Source organism: Epinephelus moara, chromosome 21 (assembly GCF_006386435.1).
Source record: "Epinephelus moara isolate mb chromosome 21, YSFRI_EMoa_1.0, whole genome shotgun sequence".
Lineage (NCBI taxonomy): Eukaryota > Metazoa > Chordata > Actinopteri > Perciformes > Serranidae > Epinephelus > Epinephelus moara.
Genome location: NC_065526.1, coordinates 3,654,486 through 3,666,751, shown reverse-complemented (window position 1 = coordinate 3,666,751; position 12,266 = coordinate 3,654,486). Strand labels below are relative to the sequence as shown.

The 12,266-nt window shown below is 43.3% G+C and overlaps 1 protein-coding gene across 1 annotated transcript in view; it reads right to left on the bottom strand.

Annotated features, from left to right (window-relative positions):
• kcnq3 (potassium voltage-gated channel, KQT-like subfamily, member 3) overlaps positions 1–12,266 on the bottom strand; it is a 182,962-nt gene that overhangs the window by 15,248 nt on the left and 155,448 nt on the right. The window contains exons 10-15 of the mRNA XM_050074481.1: positions 11,332–11,358; positions 4,264–4,463; positions 3,999–4,104; positions 1,310–1,441; positions 1,123–1,218; positions 739–826 (exon numbers count right to left, since the gene is read on the bottom strand). Of these exons, the coding sequence (XP_049930438.1) occupies positions 739–826; positions 1,123–1,218; positions 1,310–1,441; positions 3,999–4,104; positions 4,264–4,463; positions 11,332–11,358 (649 nt within the window). The remainder of the gene's footprint in view (positions 1–738; positions 827–1,122; positions 1,219–1,309; positions 1,442–3,998; positions 4,105–4,263; positions 4,464–11,331; positions 11,359–12,266) is intronic.

Sequence of the window (12,266 nt, the reverse complement as noted above, 5' to 3'; positions counted from 1 at the left end):
TGGTGCTCTCAAAACTGAGCTGCTTACTCATTGGGATGAGCTGGGGGGAGACCGGAGGGTGGTCACAATGTTTCCACATTAACACTGTTGGGTTGGGACTGCATTACTGGCGGTAATGGCCACATGAGTACTGCCACTAGCTACCTCCCACCAAACCCAGGTGGTGCACAGTGCAGTAAACTGAGGAGCAGCTAAAGTAACACAACGAAACTTAATGGTACAGAGATGTGCAAACTTATTTCAAAGGAAGCTTGAAGTAGGGACTTCCTGGGTGTTGTGAGGTGCAACTAATAGGGTACCATACCTTCCTCTATTTTGGACTCTCAGGCTCTCAGAACCTTAAAAGGTCAGGACTGTCAAGTTTGCAATTGGTCAACAGCGCAAATTAGTGTCGAAGCTCATCAAATTCGATGTCTTCATGAAAGTACCTTACAAATTACTGCCTTTGTGATTGAATCCACTGGTCATGGTTCCATGAAAAAGAAAGGAAGAGACTTTCTTGTTTGAACTTCTGCTGATATAATTGCTGGTGCGAACAAGTTCTAAAGGATACACTGTCTTTGGCCGATTTATTTCTGAACTAGCAACATGTGGTACACAATTCTGATCAAGTCCATACTGTATGTCTCCAGTCCTTTGTGGCTCTGTCACAGATATGTCAGGTGCATTAGAACATCTGAAATATTGTAAATGTTGCATTATTTATCCCACAAGGTGCTTTGCCATTTTAATCCTCACCTGTCTCTCCACCCTCACAAATCTACCCATCATGCTTTGGTCTTCCGCATCTGGCATGGTGGCGGCTTTGGCTATGTAGGACTCATGCCTGGAACACAGGGACACTGAGTAGACGTGGACTGCACAGACATTTGTTAGCAGGAAATTAACAACAGATTCACTACCGCAGAGCAACAGCGCAAGACTACTAGAATATATAATGTACTACATGAAAAGAGAAACAGGATGAAGATGTTACCAAGATAAATTCATAGTTATGTGACATTGTAATGGAAACAAATACTAGTTAGCATTATTTTAGCAATTCTGGTTAATATTGTAATATAATCTGATAGCATTGTCTACTCTATTCATTATCTATTGAACAGAGTGACTGTACTGTACCTGGGTGACTGATTGGGCGGATAGGTAAAGGGTGTTTTCTGAGTTTTCTTTTGTTTAGGGGTGAGGGGGGGTCCAGGGGCAAGAATCATGTCGATCCTTAAAGAAAGAGAAACAGGATGAGCTTGAGGAAGAGGAGACATTTGCTTCACACAAACAGACTCCCTCATAGTGCAGTGTGGTCACTGACCTTGTCTGGAGGTATTTTATTCTACAGAGCATGTCCAGGTGTCCAGCAGAGTACTGCTCGATCACATCTTTGACATCGTAAGGCCTCAGAGTTTCCTTAAACCGCTTCTTGTTCAAGAGGAATTGCATGATCCTGTGAGACAAAGAATTGACATTCAACAGTTTGGACATTAAATTGACAAAATTTGACCAAACTTAGAAAACATTGGTGTTCTCTCTGTGGTCAAAATCCATTTGATGTGGCACACCTTTAGCTTTCACCTGTTGTACTTACCATTTCTGTGCATGCTCTATGGTCTATCAGGTATCTGTAGGCATTTTTTAACTTTTTCATAGTTCTGAGAGTCCCCCTTTTTGTTGTGTCCGCACCATAGGAACTCGGAGCAATCGTAGTTCTTAGAACACCACTTTGAGGGACTTTATTTTACTCCTATTTCAGAGTAGGTACTTTTCCAGTACAACATGAACCATGAGTGACGTATGTGTACGGTGATTGTTCAAACACAGCCCACCAAGCACCACCAACCACCATTTTAACAAGCAACAGAACAGGTCATAACATTAACATTATACGTGCGACGGTGGAAATACAACGTGATTTCGACTTGTCAAAGTGAAAGTGATTTTTCTATACCAACCACCGGCCAGCTTACAGTACGTCACTTCAGCATTCCCATTGGCAGTGAGAATGCAAACAGAGAAAAAGCCCTTGAAAGTATGTAGTTCTCAGCGGGAATTTCCCAGTGGGCCCTGAAGTGATTGGTCCAAAACACCTTATGTGTGAGTCCAACCACCTCAGGGCTTATTTATACTCCCTTTATGTATGAAGGTATTTCTGTTTATTTCAAAGGTTGTAACCATCACTGCCCAAATACTTCTATGTGTCTGTTATGCTGGCACAGACAGATCCACAAGTTGGCAGTCAAAAGTTTCTGACAGCAACAAACATGCTGACAGTGAAGGAGGTCATAATAATGTACCTTTTAATGGACACGGCATTGTACATGGAGGTGGTCTGTGAGGCCATCAAATACTTGGGATATTTGGACGGAGAATTCTTATCACTATGTGACCATTTGTCCTGTTCCACCATTTTACACCTCTTTTTCATGTCCTACTGTCGTTTCTCGCTTGAACTATGCTATATTGCTTCAATGATTTCGGGTGGCACTGCTCCGTCTTGTCTGTATCCGTAAGGTTTCAGAAAATGTGTGCATAAATGAGCCTTAAGGACACTCATTTTAGCTGCTTGTGTCTGTGATTTCTTTTTTTGGGTCATTACCCAAAGCTCATGAGCACAGTTGAGTGTTGAAACATAGGTTGACTGGATAAGATTGAGCTCTGCAATCAGCCTCACCTCCACCACAAATGGCCGACACAATGGCAGTTTTACTGCAGATGCGGCACCAATCTAACAATTTCATGCTCTCTTACCATCACCCATAAACTAGTCTCTACATACAGACTCTACATTCAGTGAATGTAGAGTCTGTAGGCAAACCCCGGAGATCTTGCCTCCGGAAGAAGAGCAGAAGAGCAGAAGAGCCCTGGTTTCCGGTTGTAGGCTGTTTGTAGTCCGCGTGATATTGACCAATCACGTTTGAGCAGGCTGCAGTCGTTCCATGCGGTGAACTAACGAGGCGGAACATAATTGGCGTCACTGCAAACTCTGAATCCATCGCAATGGTTCAGCATATTTACTTATATATAAACGGAAGTCGGAAACGGAAATTCGCCTCCTCCGCCCAAATCAAACCGGAATGCCAAAAAATCGGGGGTCTGCCCCCAGAGGCTGTATCGCCGTCTGCCGGAAGTCAGACGCCGAATACAGCCAATGGGTTCGGAGAATGCCCATAAACAAGACCCGAAGAGGCACAAATTCCTTCACTTGGGGTACAACTTACTTCCAACTCGGAATTAGCAATCCCAGTCTCAGATTTGAAGCTGCTGCCCCTCATCCCACCATCCTCATGTTGAGCTGACAACCATCCCAGTGTGTGCTAAATCTGTCCTTGTTAAACCAGCACCTTCAATGTTTGGCCATTTGTCTGATACAAGTCAACCAGAGTTGGAGATTATGAATGGCAAGTAGGAGTTCACACTGTTTGTACCTGGTACCTGAAACTAGTCTTTGGTGTTGCATTCACCAGACAGCTCTTCCTGATTGTGCCGGGATCAAACATGACACCTTTCAGTTTCTTGTAAGTCATCTCTAGTCTTAATCCACCCTGCCACCCACTGAGCTCCGTCTTTTGTCCCTCAGAACTCCCACTTTGAGCTGACTCGAACATGCCCAAACACTGCACAAGCTTGGTCCTGAAACTAGAACCCGTCAGGTCTCAGCATCCCATTCAGACCCATTCAGCCCCAAAATAATGGTGTGGAAGGAAGCAGTACTTTCACAGGGTTAATCACTCATCTCACAGGCCCTCGTGCTAGATTAAGTTCCTGCATTATGTCATCTGTGGCCTATAGATTTACCAGCACAATATAAGCATGAATGAGTTTTGCCCACACTCTCTGGATTCCAATGCTCACCCTCCTGCTGTAACATTTGAGGCTACAACTAACATTCATACCTTTTAAGTACCAATCTTATTGTGTATGTCACATTTTAAATCGTCAAGTCCTACAAACTGGCATCAAATGCTTGTGCAGATAATTTCTCAGATCTCTCTAAAGTTCCTGACCTGACTGCCCTGATGACCAGTTTAAGTGTGGGGATCATCTCCTCCATGAGGATGTCTGCAGGGAAGCCCCGCTCCTCTAAGGCTGGTTCTGCCAGGGCTCCGGCATCTAACAAAGAAAACAACAGGAAAACGCTGATGTAAGAACTGCACATGAGCAAACCGTAGACAGTTAATATGATAATGACCATGTGGCACATTAGGTAGCTGCATCGTACAGTTGAAACTCCACCTTTTATTTTCATGATCACAGTTGTTATTGTCATACCTTCAGAGCTCTGGCGGAGTGTGTAGGCCTTCATGCGGAAGGCGGTGCGGAAGCGTTCCCGGTTACTGAAGCCGGCAGGTTTTGGCTCCTTGGAGGGACTTTCCTCGATGGAGTCGGCGTTACCTGTGAGCCTCTTGACTGTCCCAACTGATGGCCGTGCATTGGGAAGGCGAACACGCTCGAGTAAACTCAGTTTTTGGCTGAAATGGAAGAAAAGAGAGAAGAGAGACAGTGTGGAGGATGAGGAAGCCATGATACATAGTACTATACCAAGTGGCAACCATAGACTGTATAAAGACAGACAGCATGACAGCTCCCTAAAAGGGAAGCCAAAACATATTGATTGCCCCCTGGTGGCTGACCGCAGTACAGGTCATAATCCCTGCCCCCTCTATGTAAGTGGATATGGGCCAAACCAAAAACTCAAAGTATAAGTCAAAAAAACTTTTCCCAAAGATGGTTTCTGTCATTTTAGGTGGTTCTTATCACATTGACGTAACCATTATTTATTTAATCCTATAAAAAGGGGATTTGATGTAATGATTGACAGCTGTGAGTGCCAATCAGTGTGCTGGTGATCGATGGCACTGCTTGTGATTGAATGGACAGATGTATGGGCTGGAACTCAATACCACGGAGAATGCTACTGGGCAGACTCCGGCTCCACATTGTGTCACTAGAGCAAGATGGTGGTGGCCATATCCAGGATATTCTGGCTTCACTGTTGTACAGTGGGAGGAAGTAAAGACATGTCGTCCTTCTTCGTCTATGGTGACAACCAGCAAGACTGGAGGACAAATTCACAAAGAATGGATTACAGCTGCTGATAGCACCATAAGCTGTACATCACTTGCAGCCACTATCTGCCCCGTCTCAAGGTCCAATTCACAAGATACTGCGCCAATGATGTTGAAGCGCAAACAAACATGCCCACAGAATTTTGCAGCTGAGTCCAATTTGCCCTTTTTTATCCATACGACAAAGTATAAATGTTGTCTTTGCATCAAGATGACAGCAAGACCGCCAACTACACGTCAAAATCATTTCCGTCTCAGTGACATTAAAGGTGAAATTCTAATTTAAAATATCTGCTCACAAGCCCACCTGGATAATGTCACAAGTGTGAAAGCGACTAAACACCTCGGACCTCTCATAAACATTATATCCTTAACAGGATTGATTATTTAAGTATAATTCTACATCGCAATACATTTGGCTAAGTTGCTTTATCACTGAGTATAAACCAGGGATTTTTTAGAGATTTTAGCGCTCGTTCTGAGAATGTTGGTTCGTTCTGAGGATGAACCAAGCAACACCAGGAATCCCTCTTCTAGTCTCAGCTACAAGTTCTCCTTGAGCCTGACTTTGCTCTCACAGAGGAGTTGAAGTCTTCATGGTCTGCTGCCTCGACGTAACAATGCTGCTCTCCTGGCAGAAGGAAGCCTCAAAGAGCTGCGAGAGATTGGTCTCCTTTATTGTCCAATGGCTGACAATATTTGGCAGCACAAAGGCAAGAGCTCCCTGGGTAAAATAAGACTCCTGTGTGCCTTGGAAGAGGCAGAGAGGCGGGGTAACCGGAGCCGGCCACAGCCCGAACGGGGCCTCTGAAACGTGGAGCGTTCTCAGCAACTTTGCTCCCACAGCAGACACACAATATGAGCCTCTATGTGGCCTCGGCGCAGAATAGGGACGGCAGATTACGGCGCTGAGAGGCTGCAGAATAGGAAGCTTTAAAGGAAGAGTGAATCTCTTTCTGACTGCTTCTCGAGCGAATAAAGAGCAGAAAATTATCCCGTGATTATCCCGTGGCTCTCTGTAAATGAGGCAACACTACGGGAAAAAATAATGCTCCTTATCTCCCACAGCTCTGCCTTCCCAAGAAGCACACACACAGATTGGTTTACTATACCTGCACAAACCTGCGGTGACATTATTAAAGAATAAATCCACTTTATTGCAACTCAGGTCTTATTTGTGGAGTGTTTTTTTTTCAAGCTGCTATGATACAACTGTGCTCACCAAGTTAAACTGAAAATCTGGTTACATCTGGGAAACATGAGACAATCAGACTATATGAGCCACTCCAGATGATGTCAGCAGCTTAAGAGGAGACACCCCAGATAAATAGGGTCAAACTTTTAACGAATATACATCTCCATGAAACTCCCCCAGTTGATTACTAACATTAAAGCTCCAGTGTGTAGCATATGGGGAGACATATCAGCAGAAATGAAATACAAAATAATAAGTACGTATTCTTCTTATTATCACATGAAAATAATAATTGTGTTTTCAGCACCTTAGAATGAACCGTTTATATCTACATAGGAGTGGGTCCTCGTCTAAGGAGATCACCATCTTGCACCTCCATGTTTTAAAAGTAGCCCAGAATGGACAAACCAAACTATGGCTCTAGATATGGACATTTATGTTTTTCTGTCAGCAACCGTAGTTAGCAGCCCCTCTACGATGAGCGGGGTTGGAAGAATACTGATGTTTAACATGAAACTGCTTTATTCAGTGTTCGTACAGGTGTATCACCTGGTCGATTTGTTTTGGAGAGGAAGAGACCACTGCTGATAATTCATCTCACTGTAAAATCTTTCTGAATGTCTGGATCAGAAAGTTTGGAGAAGGAAGAGACCTCTGCGGATAATTTGGCTCCCTGTAAAAACCTCCTGAACGATGAACACTGAAGGAATTCTAAGCGGGAGAAGTTTCAGCTGGATGCAATCTGCACTCCTCACCACTAGATGCCACTAAATCCCTGCTGAAACTACACGTTTATATTTTTAAAGATTTCCGTCGTCAGTTGGAACTAATGGGCTTAGAGCTCAGAATCATTCAGAGACGAGCTAACACATTGTTGTTTTGGTCTTTTAATGGGATCTGTTGTCAGTAATTAAACCATGAACCAGCCTAATCCTTAAGAAGGCTTTGAGCTTTCTGCTCACTAACTATAAACTCTTAAATGACCACAGAGTCAAATCATCGACGTTAAAAAAGTATCAACAAAAACTAAACATCATGAGCTTTATAGAGATTATCACGGATTTCTAAGGTAATCCTAAAAGGACTAAACTGACTATAACTTGATAACGCTGTGCTCACTGCAAAGATCTGAAACAAGTTGTCACAATGAAAACAAGAACAAACACACATATTCTTGTACTACAGTCCTTGTGAGGACCCTCAATCCCTTCCCTTAAGGGACTGTTAATTACTTATGAGGGGGGAGGGGTGGTGCAAAAAGTGGGAGGCATTTCAAATAACTTTTGAGCACTGAGGAGGGGCCAATGTGTTTGTTTGGCTTAGGGGAGGGGCATAAAACTTTAAACAGTTGTATTTTGTATTTATTGTATCACTTGCCTTAGAGGGCATGTTTTCTTTAAAAATTTCACCATTTATTACAGCCAGAAACTGTAAAAACAGAAATTATCATTGGGTTTTCAAATTTCCAACGGAACAGCAACAAATGCTTCAGTTAGATATAAAAAACATAACCAAATCTAAGCTTAAAATCACTTTATTCTATATTTAAAATTTGGCCAGAAATAAACAATTTGCATGAACTAACCAGCACGTACGACAAAAGCGACAAACCAAGCCTTTTTTTAATTCTATGATTTTGTCTTCAACTTTCAAACATCAAAGGGTAAGTTTTAAAAACCAACAACTGTTTTTTACTGGAGGGAGGGTCATGCATTTTCCAGCAGTCACTTGGAGAGGCTCAAGGAAAAATATTTGTTGCTTCAGGGAGGGTCAAAATAGAAAAATAAAAATAAAAAACAAAGTCACACTACAGCCACCCCCCTCCTCTGAATTATTATAATTAAGAACAGTCCCTAACCTTAACCATCACAACTAATGCCTACCCCCAACCTTTACACTTACATAAACCAAATTGTAACCTGAACCCCAAAACTAAGTCTCAAGCCCGAACAGGCCTATGAAGAAGAGAGGACAGGTCATAATGTCCTCACTTTTCAAAAATGTCCTCACTCTGAATTTTTTTTTTGTTTCTTGGTCCTCACTATGTATCATGTACAAGTACACACACACACACACACACACACACACACACACACACACACACACACACACATACACACACAAAATTGACTCTCAAATGGGATATAATTTTCTCTCAGTGCTGTATTGAATAGACCACACAATAATACTGGATAACTCAGATACAAGGTCTAATATCGTTCAGTGCAGTCACACAGTCACTCACACAGTCACTCACACAGTCACTCACACACACACACACACACACACACACACACACGCAGTAAGTGGCTTATCAGCCTCTTGTTGGACCTGGCAGCTCTGCTGTAGTTTCTGGCCGTCGTCCACCTCTTTGCTCAGAGCAACAAGATAATGTCAGACTGCTACAAGGGAGTTAAAACTCTCTCTACCTCACTTTGTTTCTCCCCTTTGTCCACCCTTCAGCATCTCTACAGCTTTGTTCCCCTTTTCTTTTTCCCTCATCTTTCCCTTCACTTTCATTCCCCACTTCTATCACCTCATCTGTCATCTATCTTTCTTTATCCCATTTCCTTTAAATGTTTCTCTGTTCTCTTTGCACACGTATCCAGATATATACTGTTCAATTACTGTGTTTTAATGTCCTCTGAATGTTGGTCTTTTTAACACATTCTCAGCCCAACTTGTCAAATACTGCTGCTTTGTCAGTGGACCTACACGTCAAAATACATACAATACACATTAGGTACCCTCTTGCATCAGTTTGGATGGTGTGTCAACTGACGCTTGCTACATGCATTGTGTCTTTTCAAAATACACTTTTGTTTTCACAGGAAATGTACAGCGTCTGCTCACAGGTACAGCGTCTGCTCACAGGTGACAGAAGTACATGGTTAGGTTTAGAAAAAGAACACTATGGTTTGCCTTAAGTAAGTACAGCTGTCACAGCCGTCACTAACATAGCATGCTACACTAGCACACTATGTTGCTACTAAAAGAACTCCACTGACTTTTGCTTTTTGCACGGGAAACAAACAGCGGGCTCCAGAGTGAAAGTCCAGAGTTTTTTTGACCCACGCACCTCCCCTCTGATGGCGGTGCCACAAACTGCTGCTGGCAACTACCACTGTAAACAACAGTCCCACAAACTGCTGCCATCTGGTGTGTATCATACCACTGCGAAGGGTGCTTCTGTGCGTCAGCGTCTGATGCCAAGATCTGCTAACAAAACACTAGTATCTGACGAGTTGGGTTGTTGCCTGCTGCATCAGTAACTGCTACCAACTGGTGCACATCATACCGCCGCAAAGGGTGCCTCTGTGCGTCAGTGTCTGATGCCGAGATCCAATGACAAAGTGGAGGTATTTGACGAGTTGGGAGTGAGAACAGGCTGTGTAAGGGAGCAATCACACCGAGATGAAACGCTACGGCAGTAAAACCATTGTTTTCCTATGATATGGCGCGTCTGACTGGCCTTCAAGCGTCTTTTTAGACGGGCGTTTTTCCGGCGTCTTTTTAGACGCGTCTTTTTAGACGCACGTAGACGCTGAAAAGTTTAAATATTTCAACTTTTTGAGCATCAGATGGCATTAGCTAGCGCGCATTGAATAAGCGTTTCAAGCGTCTTTGAAGCATGCGCGTCTTTAGCGTCTCATTTGTGTGATCACCCCCGAAGTCGGTGATAACTCCAACATTTGGGCCAATAATTTCCCCTCTTTTTTGATATTAGCTTAAAGCACCACCCCTTAAGATTACCTTTTAATGTCATCCTCACAAACTAAAGTTAATTTCCGATCATTGTACTGTGTTTGGGTGAGAGCAGAGGCAGATATCTAAAAACTGGACGAATAAAACGCAAACTATGTGCAAGGACTGAGACAGCTATGGTTTTTTATTTGGTCATTTGGGTGAACTGACCCTTTCAGTTCAGCCTCCAAAACAAACACTGCTGCCCGAGTGTCTGCAGTAAGTGAACTGAGCTCCCTCCTCTCTATCAGCCGGTGTATCAGGGCTCCTGTTATTGTTGCTCTGTAGCTTTTCGCAGCAGTAACTTAATCCAGCATGTTGAACATGGCGGCTCATTGGAGGCCAGGAGGCGTCAGACTGGAACGCTCCAGTGTAATGAGGCTATGTTAGAATCAGGAGAGTCCAACAGCCCGACATGGAGGGGAGGGACAGTGAGACACTGCATGTGGATCAGTTTAGTTGAGCAGAGAGCTGCTTTCGGCACAGGAGCATATGGTTTTTCTACGGTGTGACCGAGTGAAGTTACTGTGCCTACAGCTCATTAGTGGCTTTCTTTGATATTCAGAGGGAATGCCACTACACCTCTCATGTATCTTCTCAGCCTCCCAAATCCAGAGGGTAAGAGAATGTCCTGTAACTCCCAGGTCACAGGTTTGATCCCTATGACATCCAATAGAAATGAAGTGTCCTGTCACTGCGTCAGGCTGTATTTAAACCCAACTGTGTGAAGTATGACGGCAGATGGCACCGAGGTCAGCGTTCACCAGAAGTGACTGTGTATTGATCACTGCAGTAGACTCACGACATCATTGCAGCAGCTTATGAAGACCAGATACGTTGCTTTCACAGATCAACCCTCCTCACTGAGATCTCCATGACATGTTTGGCTGTACAGCCTCATTAACACCCCTCCACACCAAGGAGAGAAAAAAGAACCATCACACCCAAAGACCCCATCTCGGGCCCTAATTACTCGATCCTAACTGTCATTCATAATTGAAACATAACTAATGGACTCACTAATAGGTTTCTAAAAAAAACTCTCAGCCTAAATGTCATCAAAGCAGCTGATGTGGAAGGCGGCGCTATTAAAGAGCGGGACGAGTGGGAGTTTTATATCACCATTCACATATTTACCACATTAACGCACAGATTTATGTGACTTGTGAATTAATATGGAAGCTATTTAAAAGCGGACAGGGGGATATTCTAGGAAACCTTCATTAGTCTTTCCAGCATGTTGGGCTAATTAAAGCTCCATGAGAAAGACTCTGGGCACCGCTCTGTGTGATTTACACTATTTCTGCTGGAGATCAAACAACAGTGACCTACCTCGCCATGGCCTCCAAGTGATCCTTCCTTTGGATGGAGAGAGAGAAAGCACAAAAGTTAACAACTGAGAACAAAGTAGAGCTTCAACATCCTTCAACAGAGGACATTTAAACACTTCAGAAAGACCTGAGTTCTGATTGAACTAGAATTATCACCTCGTGGCTGTATGCCTGCACGCAACAGTCAAGTTACAGTTTACATCCATGTCTGTGAGAACATGGATGCGTCACTCACATGTTCCCTCAGCAGCACAGATTAGAGTACTGACCAAATGAAACCTCGAGTTATGACGTTGACTAATGGCCAAAAAAGTGTTTATGCATACAATTATGATGTCACACTGAAGTTGACCTTTGACTTTTTGGACACAATCATCAGCAGTTCATTATTTTATCCTATTAGACATTTAGGAGCATTTTTTTGTGATGAGTGTATGAATCACAGTGACCTTTGACTGCCAAATTCTGACCAGTTCATTCTTGAGTCCGAGTGGATGTTTGTGCCAAATTTGGGAAAATTCTCTCAAGGTCCTCTTGAGATATCGCATTCACAATGAGGTGGATGCAAGGTCGCAATGACCTACACCTTCGCCAACCAAATTCTAAGCAGATATCATGTTCACGAGAATGAGGCGAACAAGGTCACAGTGACCCTTGGCCACCAAATTCCAGGTGGACATTTGTGCCATATTCAAAGATATTCCCTCAAGGTGTTCTTAAAATATATATTGCATTCTTGACAACAAGACGAACACAAGGTCACAGTGATCTTGACCTTTGATCCCCAAATTCTTAGCAGTTCAAGCAGATGTTTGTGCCGAAGTTGAGGAAATTTCCTCAAGGCATTCTTGAGATATCTCATTCACGAGAATGATATGGACAAGGTCACAGTGACCTTGACCTTCGACCTACAACCACCAAAATCAAATCAGTTCA